The sequence below is a fragment of the Tribolium madens genome, unplaced genomic scaffold (assembly GCF_015345945.1).
Source record: "Tribolium madens isolate multiple individuals breed KSU strain unplaced genomic scaffold, Tmad_KSU_1.1 Scaffold_1;HRSCAF=32;Tcas5.2_LG8, whole genome shotgun sequence".
Classification (NCBI taxonomy): domain Eukaryota; kingdom Metazoa; phylum Arthropoda; class Insecta; order Coleoptera; family Tenebrionidae; genus Tribolium; species Tribolium madens.
The window spans coordinates 6,991,534-7,018,684 of NW_025400984.1; the positions used below are offsets into that span (position 1 = coordinate 6,991,534).

Genomic DNA, 27,151 nt, shown 5'->3' on the forward strand with positions numbered 1-27,151 from the left:
TAATGTTGATTGGGTTGCTTACTTTGTTGGTGGGTTGAGAGGCTTCACTTCATTACCTTGGAAAACTTTCCGGAATCATTTCCTGAAAAATATAAGAAATTAATAATGTTACAGTGCTTGTTTCTGCTTCATATGCAACATCACGCCAAGTAGGTACCAAACAAGCAAAATAAACAACAACTTTTAATTACACTTTAACAACTTACTTCAAGTAGTGAAGTATACATTTACGTCTGCTTAAGAGGATAATTACAGCGGTGGAATTTTTGTCGTTGATAAAGCAGAAACAAGTTGAAAGAAATTGCTAGTCATTTAAATATTTTCCAATTTCGCAATTTTGGAAAAGTATCACAAAATATTATATTTATTTTATCTTTTCTTTATTACCACATTCCATTTTATTGAATTGGCCGCCATATCATCTATACAAAAAAACTTGTTTGTTTTTTAACTGTTTTATTAATATGAAAATCGCGCAATAATGGCCATCCCGAAAATATATGTTTATCCAAATAAAAGCACTAAAACCCGAAATATGGTTGTTAAGAAAACCGAATTAGGCCGAAATTCTCATTACGGGTTCAACTTTAACGTTTTTAATCTCGCTTTCTTCAAGTAGGCGAAGAGATCAGGGTTTTATTATTTTTATCTTTAGCGTATACTGAGTTTTATTAAAAGTGAGTAAAGCCAATATCTTGTATGAAGATGTTGCACACAAAGTTTTACTTAAGATTGAGTGCTGGCAAGTGGTGGGTTTTTGCTTTTGAATGAAATATAACAATATTGCAGTCACATTTTTACATACTGAACGAATATCAAGCATCAAAATTGTTTTCGAAACGGTTGCTCACACAGAATAAGCCTTTACTTCATATATTATTAAAATGTAGCGAAGCATAAAATCCAAAACATGAGAAGTTATTTCAGACAAATATTTGCAAAAATGTTGTTTTGATTTAACTGCTGTTTTGTGTGTTTTAAATCATCTTATTGTGAGATTTCTTCGGTATATTTATACACGTCTCAAACAATCGGATTATTTTTCTTAACGTGGGATCATTTATAAGTGTCCAACCTGCTTCCATTGTTGCAAAAATAAAGAGGTAATCATTAGTACTTATCAAAAACAATTTACATAGTCTGAAAGCCGTGAAATTGCTATTTCAAATATACAAATGGAGCGATTTCCACTAACAATTGGGTCAAGTACTATTGAATTGTCAGTCTACTTATCCATGCCTCGAGCAATCATACACCGTCGTAGTATTTGTATATCCTATAAAAGCGATGGGAAAATTTGAGTGTATGTTGTCACCCCAAATGTAAAGTGGGTGTAAATGGTAGAAGCATTTATCAAAAAAAATATTAGGTGACAAAAACACTGCTTTACGAAGAAAAATGGCTATTAGTAGTATAAAAAAACCTACTATTCTTATTTAATTGACGCAGTGTTCAAAATAAAAATAGATACATAGTATTTGAGCTGACAAATCGGTGTATGAAAAGAGTGAAGAATACGAAGCTACTGAAATCATTTAAAACCTTCATCCTTTATCCTACTATCTCTCAAAACCAAATCCTCAACGTTTTTGATGTTTCCCGGCATTCTTGTTCCAAAAATCACTACTTTATTTAGGTCATCTTGAACTGATAGTGTCCTATAAAACTTCATTCAAATAAATGATCAAATAAAAATGATTCTGGGTTTATTGCACAAACATGTCTCCTCATACCTAATTATTCTGAAGCAAAAATGCATTTTTACGACTTTGTTTACGACCCATTTGCAAAAACACCGCTCCCAGCCTGATTACAGAGCAATTAAACAAATTAAAGAACGCGTACAAACGCCCGTCATTTTTATCATTCAGCAATCGGAAAAACTTCCATTCAACACAACCCCGCTAAACTTCGTTAGGTTGAGTTAATATTAGTGTAACTGGTTAAGTCCCGTTTTATAAGAGTTATCCTATGATGAACGATAATCAAATTCAACGCGCTTTCTGGAAAAAATTCCGTCTTCTATCAACAAACCCAATTCCGGCGCGAATTTCGCCAAATCCACTTTAACAATGGAATAAAATAAAAACGAGCGAAAGACCGATTTGAAGTTTTCGCCACGTTTTCATTTCAATTAATTTAGTCGAGTTAAACTCCCCGCAATTCAAAGTTTGTGAAAAATCGTGCACGCATTCAGACTCTTTGTTGAAGATAATCGATTCCACAATGACCCAGGTTTTTTATTTTTATCGACGTGACGTCAGTTTACTGAAATAAATTTATCGCAATCTTAATTGAAAGAATTAAAAGCTCGAGGCTTAATCCTCGATGAATAAAACACGCAAATTAACTGGAGACGAGTTGGGAATTTGAGATCCACTTTGATCCTTGACAACACTCATTCTGAGAGAAATTCGAAAAAGGATTCAAGTCCTCTCGAGACATGTGTCCTTCCACATGTGATGCTAGCTTCAGGATCGGACAATGGGTTTAAGACCCATCTTGTTAGATAGCAAACAGATAGTTGAGTGGATTATTTTACACGAAATTCGTTGACTAAATTAAAGTTACAATCTTTATTTTGAAACAGCTTGAAAACATAAATTTTACTACACGGTAGACACTATCAATTTCTAAAATTATATTTTAAATTTACTGATTTAAGTACAGGCGCGACGGCAAAGCCAATACTGCAATAAATTTCAAGTCGTGTTGGTGGAAAATATTCCGACAACTGTTTTTTTAAAAACAAATATGAACCAGAGGTAAAATTACTATTGATTGGGGTGAAATATGCACACACAATAAACATCAAACTTGATTATTCAAATATTAGCACTCCCATGATTTGATGAAATCATTATCTAGTTATACAAAGTCGTTTAATTAAAACTATGATTTATCTGTTGTTGCAGTTGCGTAGTTAAATTTTTTATTGAAATAAAAGACTCCACGTATGAACAGCAACATAAGTAATTCTGATTCCATAGCATTGATGCGTGCTGACTTTGTGAACGATTCAACATTTCATATTCCAAAAGCATAACCTGGACGTGCTTCCATCACTCTTACAATTACATAATTAAAAAACAACCAATATTCTATTCATTTTGCAAACGAAAAACAGGAAGCAGTGAGTAAAAATAAATCATTTGATTCTGACTTGCACTTCGCCCATCCAATTCAGGCCTCTTCCTTTTAAATCTTCGCAAGTTTGTGAGATATTCCAGTTGATGAAAGAGAATCCATCTTAGGGGACTTTGGACAGTTTTAGGACGCACCCGGATTCCCAAGTTTATCGATGCAATTGGCGAGAAAGGATTGCATTATTAGGAAATACTAGTATAGCAACTCCAAGTATATTCAAATTGAAGTAACCTAACTCTCGATCATAATTCTTCTGGTACGTACTTAACCTCTGTTTTTTTTCATACATTAATCTAGTGGCAAAAAGCGGCTTTTTACGCCCCTTCGTGATTAACAAAGAGCTTATTCTGTAAAACCTACATTCATGTCGGAAAAAAATCGCAATTCAAAAAACACGTTTACGTTTCTCAAGTTTCTCATAAATAATTTATTTTTAAAAATTGACTGCATTTTTAATGAAGGTCTCTTTAGGCTAAAAGCCCTATAATAAATCAATTTGCAGTTTATAACCCCACACTTTTAAAATTCGTCATGCAGTGCGGCTTTCATCGATTACATGGACATTAGCCATTAATAAACAACAAACGAACATTCTTCTGCAATGCTGCATCATTATATGCTAATATTGTGGAAACTTGCATGCAAATCCCGCTTCCATTTCAACACATCCAACAAGTCATCATCTAAATACCAAGATAACGAAGTGGATTTATGCTATTAAACCACAAAGACTCCAGGTAAAGAGAATCTTATATTTCCGCATCGTCATCTTGAAGTATGTCTTCTCGCACTTTTCTTAGCTTGAGTTTTCATTCTCATTATGTTTGTCAAGTGAAACGTGCTTCAGAATTAACTTAGACTAGAAAGAAAGCTACATTCAAGTCGAAACACCACATTAATCCAGAAAATGAATTAAAGAAAGTACGAAACGTTGTACAAATTAAAAGTTTCTTCAAGTAAACTGTAACAAGAATAAACGAGACAATTTTTAAATTTACAGAACTTTTAGCTGAAATTATTGATCACGTCGGATTCTTTGCTCTAATCTGTCACATCGCAGAATTAATAGTCGCATTCAAAGTATGCAAATCGTTGCTTAAGGCAGAAAATATAAGCACCTTCAGTTCTAAAATTAGTAACAATTTTTTGCAAATCGTGCAACCCGCCTTTTGTAAATTACAGTGATGACGATCAAGATTCACAATTAGTTGTTAGAGGTTGTAAAATGTTGTAGAATGATGAAGCACTAAAAAGACAAATTAGTAACCGAGATCGAAACAGATAGTCATTCTAGTTTAAAAAATATGTATCTCGAGAAAGCATAAGTGTTATCCCGTGGAAAAATTGTGAAAGCGGTTGGAAATGCACTTCTAAAAATAAGCGAAAAAACGTAACAAGACCCGACACTGAGTGGAAGAAATAATAAAACGTGGTGTGTTTGACAAAACGTTACCCTTTTGCCTCATCTACATTTATTTAAAACTTATTTAAAATAAAAACACGTGCTGATTCAGATGTTTATTAGCACAATTGTGTTGTTTTATTTCTCTCATCCGAAAGTTATTTTAAAATTTCATATGGCGTTGCCATATCTCACTTTAATAAATGCTTTGACATATTCCTCACAGTTGACCGGGTTTTGGCATCATTAGTCAACATTTGTCGTACATAAAATTGAAACGGGATATCAATAAATGCTAATAATATAACAGTTCGCGTTATTGATCAAATATTTTAAATTTTATATTGAAACAACTTCCAAGTGTGGGTATTTAGACGTATCATCCTTTAAATCCGTTCCAATACAAGAGTAGATTAAACATTTCACCGGTAAAATATGCAACTGCAAGCTTACAGTTGGATTATCTCCCGAACAGATACAACAAGCAATAAATTGATCTCGACGGCAGCCGCCAGATTATAAATTTAGGATTTTGCACTAAAATTAGTTTTCGGGCTATTTACCCTAGGGTCAAAAGTTCACATAGGCCAAATTTGCTCTTTCAGCTGATGAATATTGCTAATAAGAGACATGTCCTCCATTTCTACAAAGGTCAAGAAACACCTAATGTGGCAAAATTAATCCCAAGTATGTTTGCTCAAATTTTAACCTCTGAAAGTAATTACGACGATGGCCACTGAATAGAGGTACTACTTACAGAGTGAGCCTCAAGAGAGTAAACCCTTCTCTCACAACTCCACTTTTATTCATAAAAAATAGTCTGTTGACAACAGCTCCATGTTTAAATTAATATAAATCGTTTTCTCACATATTTGACAAATTATACGCTATGTCAATGTGTGCTGTTCAATAATGTATAAAGCAACTCATCATATTCGAACCACTTCTTGGGTAAGTAATAAATAATTACACTTGTTTAGCCATACTGAGTGTGCGGTTTCCTCAGAAAGTCTTCAGATGCAATTCTTATCGGTTCGAGTTTTCATATTGATTTGGCCAAAAAATGTGGTAACTTTTTTCCAAACAAACACTGTTTTCAATTTCAAAAACTGGTGATCAATAAGAAATGTAAGTGTTTCTGCAACAAAATCATAAGAGAAGTGGATTCCAGCGCTTAAGTTATTTTCGTGCTCTTATCGAAAAATGTAACAATCTTGTGCTGCAGCAAGTTCTGATAATAAAAATGATTGAGTTGAAAGTTTCTTCTGTTTCGGGGGCGAATTTACATAAAGAAAACGTTTGCTGCCATTCATTTATATTTACTATACTCTAAATAACTGATATTTTATGGTCTCTTTGCATACATAATGTTTTTTTATTTTTCAAATATTTAGTTACCAAATTATAATAACAGACTAGCAGCAAAAAATTATTTTTTGCAAGAGCCACAAAAGCTACTTTTATCGTTTTAATTTAAGAAACAAATAAACGTTTCGTTGTCACGTCACAAACAAGCCCGGTCGTAGGTGTATCTTTTCGTATCTTTTGAGGTAGCAATTAACATCTTAATTAATATGACAGTTGATCGGTATCAGCTTTAAAAAAGTTCCAACTATCTCTCCATTAAAATAATGCAAACATTTAGAGGCAAATTAAAGAATAAACCCTTCTGCATTAAAAGAATGAGTTTGTTCACTTTTTCCTGAATTTAAATTGACGATAACACAAATTTGATTTGACTTCTCATTAGTAAAGACGCATCTCGTCGGTTCTAATTCAAAAATTAATTTATTCATAATGGACTGTAAATGACTTCGGTTCTATCGTATTTCTCCTCCGACTATTTTTATTATTATCATTACGGTATCTCCGCATTATAAACCCATAAAAGTAGCGTTAATATAAGAACTATGACGAATTCCTTTACAGCTACATTAATTTTATTTGATTTTTTCAGGCATCCGTGGGTTAATTAAGAAGCAGAATGCTTCCTTTTCAATCCATGGGTAATTGTGTCGATCATGCGAGCTTCGTGTTTGTTATATTGAAAATTAGGTGAAAAAAGCGTGCCTGCGGACAATAGAACCAAGATCTAACAAATTTTTCACCTTTATATTAAATTTGAGTTTAAGCGAGTAAAATATTATTAAAACGGCTCGCACCTACACAGTATTATGCCACGACAATGTTTACTAGCTCAGACAACCATTACTTATAATCCTCTATTATACAAAGGAGATGCCACAAACTCATCAAGATCTTGCAAGCATGTCTGTACTCAGCACCTTTTGCGTTTCGGTTTTCAGCTAAATTTAATTTCTAATTAATTACTTACATAATTCGAAGAGTCTATTTTCCGAGAAAATATACAATTCCAAGCCCTAATGTTGAATCATTTTTCTTTAATAAATCGGTTCAAAGAACTTAACTAATGAATTAATGATTCTATAATAACAACTAGAGTTTTCTAAATTAGACCATCTAAGATTCTGAAGACCAGACCAACACGTTTACTAATAATTTTTTGAAATGTAGATAATTGTTATTTAAACTTAAAATAAATTTACAACAGGTTTCAGCTATTAAAAAATATACTTTATGTTGCTATCAACACCTTAGAATGTTAATAAGTCCAATAAAAGGAGCTTAAAATATTTTGCTTTTAAAATTATGACGTATAACATGAACTGACGTCTTTTTTAGAGAGGAAAATGCAGATTCATGCATCGTACATTCCAAGCCGACTCCTCAACACGGCATTATTAATATTTAGTTAACTTAAAAGGAGTCAGGTAAATCGTCAAAATGTTTAAAAATGTTTTTCAGGTTGACTCTACAACACTTGTTACAGCCGCATAAGCAACAAAACGAAAAATTTTCCACTTAAAAATTATAACTGGAGTAACGATTAATAATAATTTTCGCTCGACTTTTTGCAACCGCAATATTTTCAATATTTTTATCTCTTCACATTGTTTAATGGAACGAGGGCTTTTCCATTTTATTGCTATCAGTAACGTAAATAACGCAGTTAAATGTTATTATTCTTTTCCACCGATTTCACCCGACCCTCAGGATATAAAAGACCACGTCATCATTCTTGGGCGAAGTGGCGTTGGTCCATATTGTATCTCATGGAGAAACTTGTAAATTATATTGTCTATCCCGTTGGTTTTCTTTGATTGGCATTTGGCTAGTCATTTCCAAACTTAATCGAACATTCGAAACGCATTATCGAAATTCAACAATCCCGAAATGGAACCAAGTACATAATGAAAAGAAAAAAATCAATAAGACATAAAAACTAAATGATGTCTCTCATCGCATTTTTCTTCTCGTCCAACTGTGGATTATTTTATTTAGTTGAGTTTAACGACTCGATTTTTATAACAAGCATCATTAACTATTTCAAAATTAAAATGTGACAAGGCGATATTTACAACAGCCTTCCACTATATTTTAGTTTTTACGGCGCGGTTTTGATCCGATATCATCATTAAAATGGAGATTTCTAGGTTTATTCTCATTTGTCCAGCGCACATATGCGTGGGATATTTTTATATAAAGCGGACAAAATTAGGCTTTCCGGAGCTAATTAACCATTCACAAAAAGAATATTCCTAAATAAATTGCAATCAAAATGGAGATATTTTAGTTGAGCGAACCTAGTTGGACGGCTATTGAAAGCTTCATTGACAATAAAAGAGAAAATAAATACTTTAAAATACATTTAACGTTTGCTGCATTTCCTGAGACGACAGCTTGATGGCTACGTTAAAACTGAAATGTATGAAATATTAATAGAAAGGAAGTGATATATGTACAGGGTGATTTCATAGGTTTCATTCTTAATAAACTTCAAGTAACTCCGTTCAATCGCTACTAAAGTTACTGAAAGTTCAGCACAAGTTGTTTTGAGATTTAAAATATTATTTTTTTATATTTACAACAGCATATGGTAGACACATTAATTCTTTGTTAATAATATATTACATCAAAAACATCAAAAAAATGGTTATTTTGTCTTGAATCTTTTGAAGATATTTTGGAACGCTGTAAAATCAGTTAAAATATTGTTGTCAGTTTTTATTAATTTTTTTGTAACATGTTGCTCGCATTTTGTATAATTAAATGATTTAAAAAAATGTTCTTTTGAACTCCCTGCCTTCAAAATGACATTTCGCACACTAGTGCTTCAAAATCATCCAACAAGCATTCGCCTTTTAAAGCATTTCTAAAATAAAATAATAATAAAATTTGATTCAGAAAATGCCATTTGCCATTTTAAGTGTTTCAAATAAATCAGTATTAACTCGAGATTCATTTGATTGACACCTTGGCAAGCCCCAATTATTCAGTATTGGTAATAATCAATTAATATTAATAAGAAAAAATGCTATTGTTTGTTTCGAAAATATGTATTGTGCAAACTTCGATGTGCGAACAAGTACTCGGCACATTCTGCAAATAAAGCACTCGCACCTTTGTCGCTCCTGTCTAAATAATGCGCTTATGTGCGAAAAACCTTTCTCCCACTCGGTTATGTATTTTCTGAAAAAATCTTTTAACTCTTCAATACAAAACCATTAAAACTAATAAAAAATTTAATATTTTCAAAAAACATCATAATTAAGCTTTAAGAGTAGCTCGTTTTTTACTATTTTCATTAGAAATAAAAATATATGAATCGGAAATTGCTTATTAGTCCCTTTCTTGGTGCTTTAAAATTTCCAACTCGTTAAAGATGAAAAGTCGTCCGATAAAAGAAAATTCAGTCTTGTTGAACATATTAGTAAGTTCTAACTCACATCTTATTGTGTACCTACTGCATCTCTTTTGTCTTCATTCGTTGATTTTTGACAAATTGCAATTTGCTTTTTAGAATAACAAAACTTTTAAAAAATGTTTGCAAAAATAAATGTGGTACTGACAGAATTTTTACCTTTAAAAAAAGTAAAACACCAGCACCGATAAGCACTCGATCACTTGATCATCACCGGATCGTTTTCTGGTGAATAAATCGTGAGGAACATGTAGCTTCAATCGGCCGGAAGAGTTCCGGAAACGGTTCTCCGGAAGCCCGGAGCCGTTTATTTAAAAATGAGGTCGTAATGTTGGCACGTGCTTCATGAAGACGCGCAGGACACTCACAACAACGACGGTCTCTAGTGACACTGAGGCTCCTATCCTGGCAAAGCCGTTTGAAAAGCGCCGGTTAGAGATGCGTCAGGCTACGGAAGCTGCAGCCTTATATCCCTTCCACGTTTCTCTTCCCATTCATGCCTGCTCTGGCACACCTCGTGCTTCACACAGGTGGGGTAGAGGTAGGTGGATTCTGATCGATAATAATTGCGATGACTGATGACCGATGTTCTTTTATTAAAACACCAGCACGGAATTCGAAAGTTTTTTGCAAAAACTCAGGTTTGATACAATGTATAGATAAAGTTACAGTTACAGACGAGCTTCTTCAGTTTCGTTTATTTGCAAAGATGTGCGACAAAAAGTCGCAAAACAAGTGGAACTACTGGGTGGATGAAAATGAGATAAGTTTATTGTTTCGTGCTGCCAGGAGTAAGGAAATGAAATAGTTAAAAGTGGCACTTTCAGACACTATTTTATTTATATTATTTAGATTTTTACTTGGATCTACTGTCAAATCTGCAAACTCCTACATAATTAATGAGCTTTTAAAACATACACTTTATTACAGCTTAAGTACAGTTCTCATCGCAAGAGAATTTAAGTTAAAAACATTGAAAAAATGTTTACAAAATTCTCTGTTAAAAAAATTTGACATTTATTCTTCATTTGTCCTTTTTATGTCTATTTAAGGTTCCTGATGATCTTGTATATGTTGTTTCATAATTATTCAGTAACGGCGCAAAAACTTTGCCAATAAAAGCCACAACATACAGCTTCTTTGTTTCTCGTTACTACATAATCGCCTGCAGCAAAAAAACATGTAAAATTATATTTCCAACAGAAATAAATAGGGTCAAATTGCAAATTTAAAACCCCATAAGTTTTAGAGATAGAATTTTTCAACATTTTTTTCCGTGTTCCTGACTGAGGGCATGGTAAACCAGGCGGAAAATCAGCTAACCGGCAGGTGTTGAAACCTCGGTTCGAGTTTAAGTTATATCTTTGCAATTTTTAATTAAAAAAATATAAATTCTAAAAACAAAATATGAAAAGTTGAAAAAACGCCGATGTCTTATTAGGTCTTTCCAAAAAAAGTGCCTTTGCGTCTTTTAATTGTTTTTTTAGGAAATCTATGAATTAATGATAAAAAAGTATAAAGCATCAAGAATGTAATTAGGTCATTTTAATATATTATTTTTAACAATAAATTGGGGGAATAACCCTGTATAAGCATAACAAGATTATGCTCGGCTTTACCTCTCGTTGGTTCCTAGGGTAAAGTATTAAATATGTTTTTAATTATTTTTTAAAATGCCATAAACCTACAAAAGAAAAACAGAAAAAAAATGTTAAAGCTCTAACGTTGAAAGAGCAATAGAAGTTACATGTAATAAATAATTCTCCCACTTTCCCCTATTACAGGAAAGAACCAAACTTACTATACAGGATGCACCAGAACTCGCGCCCCAGAGAAAAATGCCATGTAAGGTAAAGTACCAGAAACATGGCAAAAATGTTTAAAAAATTCTGCCTATAGAAATTTTGAACTTATCAGAGTTTAAATTTTGCACTTTGACTCTATTTCTATCTGTTGGAAAAATTATTTTCCAAGTTTCTTTGCTACAGCCTATTAGAACAGAAAACGAGAAAGCTTTATCCTAAATTGTAACTCTTGTTATTTGTGGCTTTTATTGTCAAAATTTTTGTACCTTCATTAAATATCAATAAAAAACATATACAAGATCATCAGTATCATTAAATAGACATCAAAAAATGTCAAATGTCAAAAAATAAATGTCAACATTTTTTAGCCTAGAATTTTTTCACAAGTTTTTTCCAGGTTCCTGGTATCTCATCTAACTTGAAGCTTTTCTCTGGGGCGCGAGTACTGACATACCCTGTATTTTTCTGTTTGGAGACAAAATTATCATCACATTTTGTATACATATTTAATCAAAATTTGCCTGAACGCACCATTAATTAAAATTTTGCATAAAGAACCTTATATTAAAATGTGTGGTGTTAGTTAAAGTTAATTAATACTTCTATATGCACATCTATTGTCATTTATTATTAAAAAGCATTTGTGAGTGGATAATGACTGTTATTCATATGTATATACATATAACGCAACGCATAATATTGACTTTAATATGCAGTTGCAATTACTTTTTAAAACATAAAAGCAAATACGAACATAGAAAAATATGGGATAAAGTAGGTAAATGTGACGATTTAATTAAAATGTATTATAGCAGTAAACAAGTTTAAAAATTTTAATGTATACAGTACAGCAATTAGTTTGCTAATTCTTTAATAATCTAAATAATGCGGACTTTTATTGCTACAAATTACTAATCAGTTTTATATCTCCTTTCAGAATTGTGAATAATGAAAAATTTAATTAAGTAATATTTTATAACAATAAAAAATGCAGATGTGCACTAAAGTAAGATTAAAATTTTTCCAACATTTTACGATTGCTATAAATCACAAACTAAACAAACGTCAAAAATTTTGTACAAAAATTGTCTTTAAATAAATTTTCTCCGCAAAAAATTACACTTTTATGACTAAATGACACAAGAAAAAGTTTTACTTTTCAGACAAGGAGTAAAACACTGTTTTTTCGCCTAATCGTTTTTTATACTTTACTTAACCGAATGACATTGCTGTTCCATTTTTTTTTCGGGCACCCTTAAAATTACGTGTGAAATGTCTTTATAACTGCAGGTATATTCATGCTCATTTGTCATTAAAAACATCCATCTGGCTGCGCTACTGGAAAAGCAGGAGAGATTTCAAAATTTGTTGAAATTATTTCTGACATATAAATTGGGTGTAAACGTCTCTGTAACAAGTAGTCCAGTGTATTTGAGCCTAGCGTCATTACCATATTGTGGCGCAAATAACGAAACAAAGAATTCCATAAATCTAGGCGAAAGCGCAAATAGAACTCGTAAATCTGCGAGTTTATGCGACTTGAGAGGTAACGAGACCTGCTGATACAGTTGTGAGCAGGATACATGGGAATTCACAAAGAGGAAGTGTCTATCTCATCTCCTCGGAGATAAGAACGTTCTTCCAGCATTGATGCAATTAAAGCACCCGTAAAGTGTTGGTGTCTACTCTTGTGTGCCTACATTCTGATAATGGAACGGAACAGGATCGTATCACTTACTAGAGTTATTTTCTTTTCAAAAGATTTTACTTCAAGGACTGTCTTAATTAACCGGTTCGAAGTTAGGCGCAAAAACAACTCGAAAAACGCAATTACGAGAGTAATTGAAACATAAATTTTGCAGGTTTCAGCACTTTAACTACAAGAAATATTGATTTTTAAAACATTTTAGAACGAAAATTGCAAATATGTGCATTCTGTGCCAAATCTAAGATAGTAGCTCCGTATTTTCATACTGCCTTTTTTTAATTGTTTACAACTGTTTAACAAACCATTAAAAATCCATGCATGTCTATAAAATCACAGCCACCTGAAGAGTGTATTGTTAACACGTTACGGATACTTTCTCAGGGGAAATCACTGTCAGGGAATGATTACCTGCTACTTTAATTATTTACGAAAAGAATGTATCTTTCTTGAGATACTGCAAGTTCATTCTGCAGTCTACATTCGACTGTATCAACTTTATTAGATATTATTATCGTTAAAAAACGTCAAGAAAAACAAAACTTCCCTTTACTTAAATCAATTTGAATATAGTCTTATTTAAATTATTCAACATCTCTATTCTGGCTGTATAAAACATCACTATCCATGCTTGGTATGTAAAATAGCAAAATACCGAGCAAAGTACCTACTATTGCTGAAACGTGAAACAGAAACGATGATTTATAATATGGTATTCAACTGTATATCAGGGATACAATTTACGTTCTAATAAGAGTCAATAACATTTATTTGCAAAAAATCTACTTTATATTCAACAAAGTTGCAATACTATAAAATTCCGCAAAGCAAACTGTTTTTTGTCGATATTTTAATGAACAATGATTGAGTTTGAAATACCCACAAGTCCAAAATTTTCGTTCATTATGGTGCTGCCCTCTAGCACGAAAGAACAAAAGTATAATGTGTTAAGTACAGAACTCTGAATTTTAGCCATGTGTGAACAAATACATGAGCCAGGCTCTTTTGGTTCATCTATGTTTGGAACTAGTACCCCAGGGAAACATGTTAAATGTTGGCGACAGAAAGTTACCAAAAACTATAAACAAGAATTTAATTTTGCTTGTTTGCATAACAAAGTTGCGAACTTTCAAATCCATCAATTCCCAAAGGGCAGTTCGAGGTCTACATAAATATTTTCGAGAAAATAGTATTCAACAATTTTTTTAACCCAAGTTGTCTCTAATCTAAAATTTTCTTATTCTTTCTTTCACATGTACAGGGTATTTCACACAACTTTACGAGGTTTGCGCCTAATGTACGCACCCAAATATACAAAAGTCACAAAACACTGGATACAAAAAATATACATTTAATTATTTAATTTTTAGAAACCCATGACATTAGTTGTCAAACTAATCACTGTTTTATTAATAGTCATAAACTGCAGTTTTTCAGAAACAAACTTGTGTATAATTGGTTGCATATACAACAGCTTTGAGATAAGAAAAAATTGGTATAGATTTGAAACAGAAAATAATAATTAATAAAATTCTCAACACACTAAACCTTTTATTAAACGTCATGTGCTTTGCCAACCAAATTGGCATGATAAAACTCAACTGTTGAGATTACCAACATTTTGGCAAATTATGAGAATATACTAGGGGCAGTAGAAAAGTTATCTGCAATGAAACAAGACGTAAATTTTTTTGATAATTTTATTTTTAAATACATAATCCCTTTCTACATCAATACACTTTCGCCATTTCTCCTCCAGTAAATGTTTTCTCTTGACTAAAAAAATTCGTCGTTGGCTATTTTTAAGCCATCATCAGAATCAAAACAGGGTTCTCGAAAATTTTTCTTTAGTAATCGAAAAAGATAAAAGTTAGACGGAACCAAGACCGGACTATAGGAAGAATGGCCTGTCTTAACGAAGCTGAAAAATTGGCTTAATTTTGGCAGCCTTATGCCCGGTCGCATTGTCACACCAAAAACAAGTTCTCAATTAGAAAAAATGAGTCTTTTCTGGTAAATTACTTTACGTAAGTTTTCAACGTGTTTGCATAGATGTCCGCATTTGTTGTTGGCATTTTTAGCATACATTCAATGAGAAGGATGCCCCTGATGTCCCGAAAAAACACTTTCACTTCGGGGATTGTCTTCAACGGATTATCGTCCACATCATAACTGTTTCGGCTAAAATTTTATTGTGTAATGTGATGGTGTACCATCCTTATAGACGGCATTCGTTCTCTCATGGATTGTTTTCGGTTAATGGCCCTCTTTTGTACAAAAATTTTATGGCACTGCGTTACTCCAAATTTTGAGTTACTCATTTTTCCTCACAATTCCCTTTATAAATTGGAAACTAATTATAACAATTAACTCAAATTTTGCAGGTAATGTTAGAATACATGGCACTATTTGGATATGTTATGCTTGGGCGTTTCATTTGTTTTTTTCATGGTTAGGTAGCCTAAAAATTCCACATCATTTTTAGCGCAGCAGATTTCAAGTAAGGTTTAATTTAAACCAAGGCTGTTTCTGATCAATTTTGTCACTTTCTTGTAGAAATCACGTCACTGAAAACTACGAATAGATTCATAAACCCTAGTTCAAGTTTGAGAAAAGTCTGAAGCAGGTAGTTGATAGTGTTTAAACATTTATTTTCTTTAAAAGAACAATAAAATAATCACAGTAATGAAATAATATACAACCACCTACCTTAGTTTACTTAAATTGTATATGTACAATATAATAAGAGTCAAAAAATAAAATATAAAATACTGATTAACAGTGCGAGCTAATAGTAAAACAGTTACAAATTTAACAAAACTGCTGATTATGTAAATTCTGTAAGCAAAACTAATTATCGAGTACAAATGTTATAAAAGTGAAAAATAGGCACATATTTAATTGACATGATTTCAACCGACTGGTACCCATTGACTCTTTCTATGTTCAGCATCAACGGCGGCTTTAACTTGGGCACATACGTGTGCCACATTCGCCCCAGCTGCTACAACAGCTGTCACCAAATGTCGGTATTCAGCTTCTAATTTATGTCCGTGTTCAAACATCTCTTTCGCTGCTTTGCCAGACAACTTGTCCAAGCTGTATCTCAAGGCGTCCTTCACTTCCCGGATCTGCTTGGTACTCTTGAACTTGATGAGGAGTACCACCGGGTATATACCATGACGGTGAAGCCGCTCGACACTACTTGCAGCCACGTCTAACATACAGTGGAGGTGAGCTCGCGAGACTTGTCTCACTGCGGCCACAGTGACACATTCCCAGCAGCTCCCCCGTCGGCGGTACTCCACTAAGTGGCCATCGGCCAACTCCCGATCAAGTTGGGCCTGAGAGCAACGTCGGGTCTCTGCAGGAGCTCGTCCGAATTCATCCGGGAAATCACTAACTAATTTATCCACAACACATTCAGCCAAAGGACCCAACACCAATACAGGTCGAAACTCAGGGAAAGGTAATCTTTCTACTCTCTGGTAAGCCGGAGGAGGAGCCGGCTCTTCATGCAAAGACCCGCCATCGGAATACCATCCTGGGCCTGCAAGACTACAAAAACTGGCTAGTTCTTTCGAATGCCTTTGGTGTTTTTTCCGCCTGAAGAAACTCCGACGTGCTATTGATGATCCCACTGAAACCGGACGTCCGGTTTGATCCAAATCGGCACCTCTTCGCAAAAGCATCTCTTCCTCAACTTTGTATTTACTCGGGATTACTCCACATTGCTGTCGCCGACCTTCGTTATCCAACCTCCAAGCACGCCATTGACCTGGAACTCCATTAAACATCGTATTGTCGACATAGAGGACATCGTCTTTGGCAAAAGCGAGTTGAGGTGGCTCCGTGTGTTCATTCCCAGAACGGTCAAAACCGCAACGGACGTATAAGCTATCGCCTGGCTTATCTTTAATTTCGTTATATCCTTTGAAAAATACAGCAATGAAAAAGTTTGGTTAAATAAAGTGACTTACTATCGATGCGGTAGTGGGCTGAAACGGTGACTTTATCGGCCGGTTTGGCCAATTCATATGCAGCTTCTTCAGCTGTGGCATTCCGAAGGTCACTTCCGTTGTATTCCAGAATTTGATCCCCAGTACGTAAGCCGGCATGGTATGCAAGAGAGTCCGGTTGAACCGAATGAATAAAAATACCGGCAGCGTTGCCCCCAACTAGGGAAATCCCCAAATTTGAGGTTTTTAGCGTTTCGATGTATAGGAAGCGGGGCTCATCGTCGTCTCTAATATAAAATAAAATAACAATTAATTAACCAAATCGCAGTATGTACTTAATAGTATTACCTAGAGCTGTTATTTTGTCTTTGCAGTGATGAAGATTGCTGCCCCACTCTTAACAAAGAAGTCGGCGGTGGTAACTTAGTAATGCCCACTGGATGAGATTTTCGTATTTCTTTAGGTGAATTACATGGTGTGGTCTCACCATCACCTTCGTCATCGTTTGAACTTGAGCCAGAACAAGAGCCCGAACCTTCTAATTCGTTGTATTCTACAAAAAATAATGAAACATATTATGACGCCCAAATGAACCACTTACTATCTGGGCTGTATTGAACCAACATAGTGATGGAATTCCCACATTGTCGCAACACATTCGCTGCTAGATTATACGTAGCATTCCGCATGTTAATCCCACAAACTTCCAACAACTGATCCCCGATTTGTAATCCCACTCGACTCGCCAAACTATTATCATTTACCGTTGATACAAAAATCCCTCCACTTTCGCGACAATTGATTTGAATTCCTAACGGTTCGTTCGACTTGTCAATATGAACGCGTCTCAGTTCTCCTGGTAGAGGCTTATACTGTCCCCCAACCCACGAACAACACTCCTTGCCACTACTACCGGCCTCGCCCGGACTCAAGACTTCAACATGAAAAATCGGCATTGGACTTCCTCGTTCCGAACTTCTCTCTATGCTCCCGGTGCTAACTTTCGATGTAATGCTCGGGTTTGAGGGTACTACAAATCGTTGGTTTTTCCTCGGAAACGTCCCCCCTTCCAGAAGATCCGTTTCTCGGTACGGCATTGGACCGACAGGGTTGATCATTTTCCGACTAGCGCCATCTACAGAGGGACTATGTGTGTGGTGAATCGAGTGGTCGAAATCGACATGAGGGTGTGGGTGGAAGGGGTAGTAGGTCCGTGGAGGTACCCAAAACTGGCTATGGATACGGCTATGGGAAGTAGGTACAGAACTGTTCCCTTGGGAAGACTCAGTGTGACCTATGACACTGTCTCGATCGCAATCAAAGGCATATTTTCCGAGTTTGTTTTTCTTGTAGTACGTATGGACGTCTTTATCAGCGTAGCGATGAACTGGGTAATCGAGACTGTTGTCGGAATTCATGTTGGCACTTAGGCGGTTCGATGGGGGCGAACGAAGTTTTTCGAAGGAATCCCCAGTGGTACTAAAGTGGGAACCACCGCCGTCTACGCTTTTGTAGACGGAGTGGCGGTTGCTTGGGCGAGGACCCATAGAAGCTATGGGCAATGGCACAGGAGTGGAATTTCTAGAAAAAAAAAATGTGTCTGTTGTTCGAGTCACATTGCACAGGTCAGCGAAATTAATTTTTTTTTGGGGTTTGAATTATTTTGGATGAATTTGTTAACTAGGTGCGTATCCATTCGTTTGACACCACCAAAACTTTTTACGTAAAATTTTGTAATCGGAAAGCAAAAAAATATTAATATGTTCATATTTGTTGAAATTTTGGTGTTTCGAGTTGTTTTTTTTTTTTCTACGAATGTTAACTAAATATGCTCCATTGTTAAGTGAAATTTAACTATATTAAAAATTAAAGAATTTGCAACAATTTAAACATTTATTTGAGGGTTTAGCATTGATTTATGTTACTGTTTGTGTAAATATGTAGTTAGACTCGCATACCTAACTTTAAAAAAAACTATTATTAATTTCCTAATTTAACATCTATTCTGTTTATGTCAATGAAATGTTTATTAAATTGCCTTTTATTTGAGGTATCACAAGAGGTACGTTGTCATTTAAAAAAATATTGGGAGTGGGGGGGAAGTGTAGAAGGGGTGAATCTCGATTGTGTGATGTGTATCAAATTTTGCATTTTTTTAAATTAAAAGTTGACGTGTTTTAATGGTTTTAGTGTTAATATCTCTTAGCAAGTTACAGCTTGACTTCATTACTTTTTGCATTGTATATGTAAAATTTAAATCTGCATTATCAATTTTGAAAATTGATAGAAAAAATAAAAATATATGTATTAATATAACATTTTACTCTTCACAACACACTACAAAGATTCTAACCCCAGAATCATGTTAGCCTATGTTATTTTTTCTACACCAAAATAATTCAATTAGGTGTCACTACGGTATTATTATTATACCTAATTATTCAATCAGGTATCCGTAGGTGTCACTTATCAACAAATAAAAAAATTAAAAAAAAACTCAAAGTACGTAACATTAATTCCTTGATAAAAGTACTAAGCACCGCCACGTTAATTGATAAGGTATCGATCTCAGAGTATATTTATTAAGATATATCTTTTAAGAGTATTATTCCAATATCCAGTTAAAATTGGTTTACTAACCTGTGATATTCAGCTCCTGCCTCCTTCAACAAACTCAAAGGGGGACGTTCCTTGTTTCGAACGACCACAGTACTTCCAAGGACTGGTTGAAGCAACGCCGTGGCTTTCGCTTTAGGCCACGTTCCCCCATTCTTCTCCTGTTCCTTGGTACCTCTTTTCGTTCGTTTCACAGTCCCAACATTAGCATTCCCCCTGTAACTATCCAAAACCAAGTCCAATTCGGCAATGGCTTGTTCCGGATCGGCCAATTCCAAAGGACTGGGCGAACTGTTCCGATATTTTTTCTTATCGTTATCTTTGGTATGACGTCTACCTCTCATCAGATCAATCTTCTCTTTAAACCACGCTCCGCCATTATTTTTCTCTTGCTGATTGGAAAGATAATCGTGTTCATCGGTCTGGGAACTGCGATTTTCGCGCTTGTGACGCCGAACAGGGGTGAAGACATTGGGACACTCTGGATGGCTTATCTTCAAAGCTGTGACAGTGATAACGTCGACGGAGTCGTCATTAAGGACCCGCATTGCTTCGTGGATGCTTTCTATGTCATCCATGGATTTTTCATTGATTCTGAGTATTCGATCTCCTATTGAAAGACTCTTATCTTTGGCGGCAAGACTCCCGTCGCTTATTCTACTAATATAAACCCCGGTATTTAGAGTAAGGCCATGACACCCGGGCACCAATCGCGCAGTATGAACCCATTTGGTAACCTGCGATGGTATGCTAGGTGAAGGACTCGGCCCTCGCCTTCGCCTCCTACTAACGACGATTCTCGCCACCGGAAGACTTGCCCTAATGGCTTCTATTACCATCCTTCGCGATACAGCACTACAGTCAACATCGTTGACTCTTGATATGCGATCATTAGGTCTCAATTTTCCGTCAGCTATAGACCCCTCGGCCACAGCAGCGACATACACAGCGCCATCTCCGGGAAAATGTGGATCATCCCGACCTCCAGCCAACTCTAATCCTAAATCGGCCGTTCCATCACAAGTCAACTCAACTTCCAGTATTTCGGTACTATCGTCAATATCACTGTGATTACCAAAATGATCATCGTCATGGTCAACAATATGAGCTTCCAGCATTTCCTTCAAAGCTTTAACTTCTTTAAGAAGCTCGTTTCGTTGTTTTTTCAAAGCGTCTGACTCGCGAAGTGACTCGGCAAGTTCCGAGACGGCCCGATCGCGTTCTTTGCGCATATTATCACACAAAGTCCTTATACTTTCGCGTTCTTGGACGATTTTATCACGTTCGGAAAATGCCCAGTCTCGTCGCCCTTTTGAAACTTCTGCCTCTTGGATAGCTTCAGACAATTCAGTTTGAGCCTTATCTAGACTCTTCCTTAAAGACTCCAACTCTTGATTAGCTTGATCCAAATTATCAAGTCGTTGCCTTTGCCCAATCGTACGAACATCCGACTGGAGGGCATCTTTCCGACCCACATTTTCACATGGACCACCTAATCCCTCCAAGTGCCTAGACCTCGTCTGCTCCCTTCTCCGATTATCGTCATTGGAGGCCCCCAATTCACCAAACTTCTCTCGCAAATCGGCGCACTCCTTCAAAGCTTTATCACGCTCATAGAGGGCGCTCGCGATTTCACGTCGGAGGGACTCCAATTGGTACCCAATTGCTTGTTTTTCACCGACCAACTCTTGATTGTCAGCGTCCAACATTTTGCCTTTTTTCAAAGCTTGTGCTAAATCGTCGCTCAACTTTTCCATTTCTTTGTGAACTTGATCTCTGAAAATTGACTATTAGATAAAAAAAATTCACAAAGCGGGAATAAACCTCTCGCTCATTACTAAAGTGTATTCTGCTAGAGTTGCGTTCCGTTCGTCGGTTAAGCGTTTCACTTCTTTGTTTGCTTTGATTTTTATTGCAACGATCTGTTTTTCTGCTTCCTCATATTGTTGTTGGACTTTTTGGTGGGCTTTGTAGTACTTGAGAACCTGCTGCTTCAAACTGTCTATTTCTCGTTGCTGAAAAATTACATATACAATAATCAACTCTGTAAACTGTAGTTGATTAAGTGTGAATATGAGAATAAACGGTGACGAAAGGTGGGTGATAACGTGATACTCCTAAAAGATTTATCTAAACAAGAACTTTCCAAAGTTCAAAGAATTTTTAATAAAAGAATTAATTACATAAATTTTTTCAAACAAACAACTTAATGCTTGGCTATTAAATAATTTATGATTTAAAATGAACAGAACAAAAACTTTCTAATTACACAATTACAAAATATGATTTCAAATTGAAGAATTATTTATCACAAGTTGAGAAATGAGTTGTTATTTACAAAAGAATTTTATAGCTCAAGTAGTTGACTCACTGTAATTAATTATGGCAAAATTAAAATCTCGAATTTACTCTGTACACAAATATTTTCTCCTAACAAGTTGCACCAAATAAACAGTCTTTCTGTTGACAATAATAATTAGTACTCATGTCCTTAAACAATATTTAAAAAGAGAAATTACCGAAAAAAAACATTTCATTTAGGATTAATCAGAGCAGAACAGCTTCTATTTTATGTCTGAACTGCAAATTGGATTTGAATTAAGAGCTTCCTAGAAAAGTTCTCTATTTCCTGTAGAAAACATTGCAATCATGCATTCTCTGTTTTATCGTTTCACATTGTAGGCTTACTGTACAAGTACAAAATAAAGTCGTAATTTATTTTTCATGGCCAACAAAGATACACAATTTTAATACAAAAATAAATACATACTGCATTATTTCTTTCTTGTTCAAACTGCTTCGCTAACCGGTTATTCTCATCCTTTGCCAGTTCCAACTTTGATAAAGCTTGTGAATGCGAAATGTACAAAGAATCTGAATTTCCATTTTCTGCAAGCAAAACAACATCCTGCTGTTGTCTGTGCACCTCATTTAACTCTTTTCTTAATCTCTGGTTTTCTTGTTCCAATCTCTGTTTTTCACTTAACAATTCTGAGTATCTTGTTCTGAGAGAAGCAGAGTCTTGAGATGACACTTCGAGTTGGTTCATTGCCGCTCTGTGTTGTTCTCTAAAGTAGTCCAGATCCTACACAAAAAAATGCATGAAATTATTTGACAACGGTCATCAAAAATCTTTCGTTTTTATTAATTACAGGACAAAAGACAGGTCTATAAGAATTTGAAACGAATGTTAATGTAAATTTGATGTAAAATAAGTTAAGTTTCTAGAAAGCATTGATTGCTAAGTCCTAGCAACGCTTACTTTTAAAATCACTTTGGTAGTGTTGCTGAAATAATAAAATAAGAAATTAAAAATGTTGTTAATTGACAAGGTTTATGTTCCATGGCAACCAATAAAAATGTTATAATTTAGTGATAACACCAAAGCACTATCATGTTTTACAATTAGAATTACAATTTATCCATTTCGTCGGAAAAAAATTGAATGTGACATAGCAATTTTTAGTTCGGTATAGTAACAAGTGACAATAATTGGTCTTTTTCGTAAAAATCGGGTTAGAAAGTCTTACATTGAGAGCATGATCGCAACGTCTTCTTGAGTTGCTTAATTCACTGTTGGCTTTTTCGTATTGTTGTTTCAGTGTGTCATAGTCCCTTGAAGCATTTATGCTTAAATTCCGCGGCGAAGTACCTGAAGAAGTAAGTCATAAATTAAGTATGTTATAGAAGAAATTGAAAATTCTTACCATTGCTTCCACTACCATCGCTATTTGACGCCATCACACCCTCAGGATGCTACAAATTCAGCAAAGATTAATAAAAAGTCTCAACTGGTTTAACAATTATTAGAATTTAAATTAAAAAAAACACTTTAACTAATAAACTGCAAGATGTGAAAGTACTTTATACACAATACAACTAGAATAAATAAAAATAAAATAAATCACAAAGCTTTTTGCATTTTTCCATAAAATAAGAAATACTTCCTACATCATTTTGGGATTAACGGTAAAACATCACTTTTGGGTATCACCCTTTTGGGTGTGTTGCTTAACGATATCAATGTCTCTGGGACTTACCCGTGAATTCACGAATCATCACATTTGGTTATTCCTAATTTAATTTAAAATTTAACCACTAACCACCATCTTTACTGCTACTTCGTCTTTTATCATGGAGTGTCAACACATCGGCATCTTGAAAGAATACGCATGCGCAGTTGCGGGTAAAAGTCCCGTTTTAATCGCCGAAATTTGGTTACGCAGTTGGACGAAGTAACTAAAACTCTTCATAGCATCACAGATTCTAGCAACTACATATTTCAAACAAGCAAGTAACTCTTCATTTTTTTTATTTTAAACGTTTATTTTCATAATGCGTAGCAAACAAACTAAAACAATTTGAGAACATTTATTTTACGTCCGAAATATTGATGAATATTAGCTTTAGAAATGTATTACTGGGTTGTAATAAACATTCAGTAAACAATTTAATTCTGTTCGGTACAAAATGATTTCTAATGTGTTATTGTCCATTTTGTTTCATTATAGTATATTTGGTGTGCTTGGACTTGTTATTGGAAACAACGTTTCAATTTTTATTCAATCTTCATCAAGCCGTCAATTGTTTTACGAAAGGGTATTTGGGTTTGACTGACTGACAGTATTCTGCATTGTAAAAATAATAAATAATAAGTAAAGCAAACATAGTATTTTATCATAATTTGTTCAGTATAAAACTGCACAGTAAAAAAAATCCAATTTGCACAGTAAAAATAATTTCAGTTCAGTTCAGTAACTTTAACATCAAATTACATACTATTTATTTTCAATCTTGGTTATACAGAACGTCTCGTATAAGTCGTAACATTTGATATAACGTTTTTTTTTTTATTAGTTTGACGTCAAAGCTATTCATGAAAGTTTAATCGTGAAGAAACTATGGCATTTAATATTAATCTGACGTTTGACACCTCGCCTCACAACACATTCATATTACCAACTTTAACGCCAAATTTAAATAAACACCCGTTAAACGTTCGTAGATAGTAAATTTGAAGTTGCTTCTTGCTGCTGCTAATATTACAAGAAAATCTTCGAGCAAAGCTTCATTTGATAGATACGTATGTAATACATGTTTTGTCAAAACCTCAGGTCAAAACACAACTTTGATTAAAGAAAAAAATATTTAAATAATTACTTTTTGTTCAAAACCTTTTCATTGAGTACACAAAAATAGTATATTCAACTCGTATGAAAACAATTTATTTTTACTTTGTTACTGCATTGTTATAAAAAATACTAAAAGTATTTTGAAGAAATACACAATTTTATTCTTCCACACATTTACGGTTTTTCTCCCGTGTAAGGAAGTTTTGATAAGTGTTTGACATGTCTCAATACGAAACGTCGGATTATTTTTAACAGATTTAAAGCAAGTTTAAGCTTTGTTGAGTCTAATTCGAAGAATAAAATGTTGTATTCAACTCGTTTGGGTGTAACTCGGAGGCTTTATTCCACCTCGTGGATGATAAACCATTCGTTGCACTCGTAGTTTAATTTACACTCAAACTCGTAGAATAAATAAATATAATTATAAAGCAACAATATTTTTTATGACCAACGAAGAAAACATTTTTATTTTACACAACACAGGCTTTGCTACTAGGCAACCAGTAATACACACTAAATGAAACTCAATTACTTTTAAAGATGAACTTAATATTCAATTTCTTTCCACAATAAAAAAAAAATTGACTTTGTAATAATTTTTTTTTTCATTTAAAGCTTGGTCAAGAGCGAAAGCAGAATTGGGTTGAAATTTGTTTTAATGAAAAAATCAATTCCTTTAATTTAGATATTTTAAAACTAAAGTTCAAAAAATGATTACTTACCTATAAAAATATAAGAAAGCAATTACTACAAAAAATGTTTTTGTTTTTTTATAAAATTTTAGCAAAACTGGGCCTTGCAGTGAAATAATTCAAAAAAAATAGCTGCATTGCTTTATCATTTTTTAGAGTAGTACTGATTTGATACTTATTCGAAATAGAGGATGCGCCAGAACTCGCGCCCCAGAAAAAAATGTCATATAAGGTAGGATACCAAGAACATGTAAAAAATATTTAAAAAATTCTATCTAGAAAAATTTCGAAGTTATGAGAGTTTAAATTTTGCACTTTGACTCTGTTTATTTGTTTTTTTTGGCAAAATAATTTTCCAAGTTTTTAATACAGGCTATTAGAAGAGGAAACAATGAAGCTGTATCCTAAATTGTAACTCTGTTTAATATTATTTGTGGCCCTTATTGGCAAAATTGTTGTACCTTTATTAAATAATTGTAAAAAGAACCTATACAAAATCATTAGCATCATTAAATAAACATAAAAAAAAAATTTCCAGGTTGCTGGTATCTCATCTGATTGTTTTGGGTCAATATAACTGTTTTTTTTTATCTTAAAGCTGTTTCTTTGAGTTGCTATTTATGAAAATTATTGTTTTTCATAAACATTTTTGTTATTTAACTGGCGTAAACTCATCTGTCAAAGTGACATTGTTGTTAAAAAATAAAACTACCATGTAATTTAAAAAGCAGAGAAAAATTATTGCAAGTCCAAAATCGAGACAAAAATAAACTTTTCTTTCCATTGACTCAGAATAATGAAATTTTAAATACAGATTTGCCCGTTTCAAGTTAAGCGAAAAATATTATTCCTTTGCAGTTTTGACGTAAAATCAAAAAAAAAAATTTTCTCTTGTAAACCCAAATCCGGGAATATACTGTATACTGCTGTGTAGTGTGAACTCTTATATTGTAACTCTTTTTGTTTGTTAATAAAACAGAACATCATTTGCTCTCTACTTATTAAATTGACAAACAACCGTTTGAACATTTCAAAATATGTTGTACCATAAACGACAGAACTGATTTAATTTTAACGAAAACATTTCGTCTTTTGAATGCTCTATAGACTGATATTTATAAATGTTTTACTGTCTGCTATTATTAAATAACTGACATAATATACTTATTATATTCTTACTTCTAAAATATATATGTAGCAGCTAGTTTTCGAATTCAAGTTCTGTTACTTTAGAATCGATTCTTGGAGATTGTTGTTCTACTTTTTATCAGAAAAAATACTCGTTAACATCAAAATATTCTTTATTTAATGCTGTATTTACATAATAATTAAAATTAAAATAGTTTGATAATCATAAGTAACAATGTGCTACTTGTACCTAGTTTCTAAATCTCTCTTAAAAGTTATAATCAACCCCTAACTGCCTCGCACAGTCTCTTATCCATGGTAAAAAGCTTGCCACTCTAGTATAAACTCCTGGTCTATCTTTCTTGGCACATCCATCACCCCAAGATACAATTCCTGTCAGTTCATGTCGGCCATCTCTTTCACAAACCAACGGCCCGCCAGAGTCCCCACCGCAAGCGTCAATTCCCCCTCGCAAATGCCCCGCACATAGCATCGAATCCAAAATGGGTTGCTGTCTTCCTCCATAAATCCCATCTTTGCGACAGGTCTCCAGGGAAAGAAGCGGCACTGCCGCCGACCTCAAAACCGGCGACAGCCTGTCCGGCGCTTTCGGGTCACTAGCACCCCAACCAGAAACCTCGCACCAGGTGCCTGGAGGGGGCGAGTCGTAAGCGAAGCACGCCGGCTTCACCAAGAAGTTGAAGTTGAGTCCGGGGTCAGCCAGCAGGAGCACGGCGATGTCGTAGCTGTAGGGCCCGAGCTTTCGGAAGTCGGGGTGTTGT

General features: G+C 34.3%; 3 protein-coding genes across 4 annotated transcripts in view; all 3 read right to left on the bottom strand.

Moving 5' to 3' along the window:
* Nucleotides 1–9,711, bottom strand: part of LOC123004047 (monocarboxylate transporter 2-like) — a 43,507-nt gene extending 33,796 nt beyond the window's left edge. For both annotated transcript variants that reach the window (XM_044397164.1, XM_044397162.1), the window contains exons 1-2: nt 9,492–9,711; nt 23–82 (exon numbers count right to left, since the gene is read on the bottom strand). The gene's annotated coding sequence lies outside the window, so the exon portion shown is untranslated. The remainder of the gene's footprint in view (nt 1–22; nt 83–9,491) is intronic.
* Nucleotides 9,712–15,476: 5,765 nt separating this feature from the next.
* On the bottom strand, nt 15,477–23,573 carry LOC123003750 (disks large homolog 5). The gene is made up of 10 exons (XM_044396724.1): nt 23,458–23,573; nt 23,125–23,173; nt 22,948–23,069; nt 22,188–22,502; nt 21,242–21,432; nt 19,442–21,193; nt 17,403–18,382; nt 17,150–17,354; nt 16,823–17,088; nt 15,477–16,773 (listed from the first exon to the last, which is right to left on the bottom strand). Exons 2-10 carry the CDS (start codon nt 23,156–23,158, stop codon nt 15,755–15,757), a joined length of 4,884 nt encoding a protein of 1,627 aa, XP_044252659.1. The 5' UTR covers nt 23,159–23,173; nt 23,458–23,573; the 3' UTR covers nt 15,477–15,754.
* A 2,951-nt stretch (nt 23,574–26,524) lies between these two features.
* On the bottom strand, nt 26,525–27,150 carry LOC123004102 (transmembrane protease serine 3-like; the record flags this gene model as incomplete). Its single annotated transcript, XM_044397217.1, has 1 exon — nt 26,525–27,150. A coding segment is annotated over one exon (513 nt), but the record flags the coding sequence as incomplete, so codon positions are not given.
* Nucleotide 27,151: the final 1 nt, after the last annotated feature.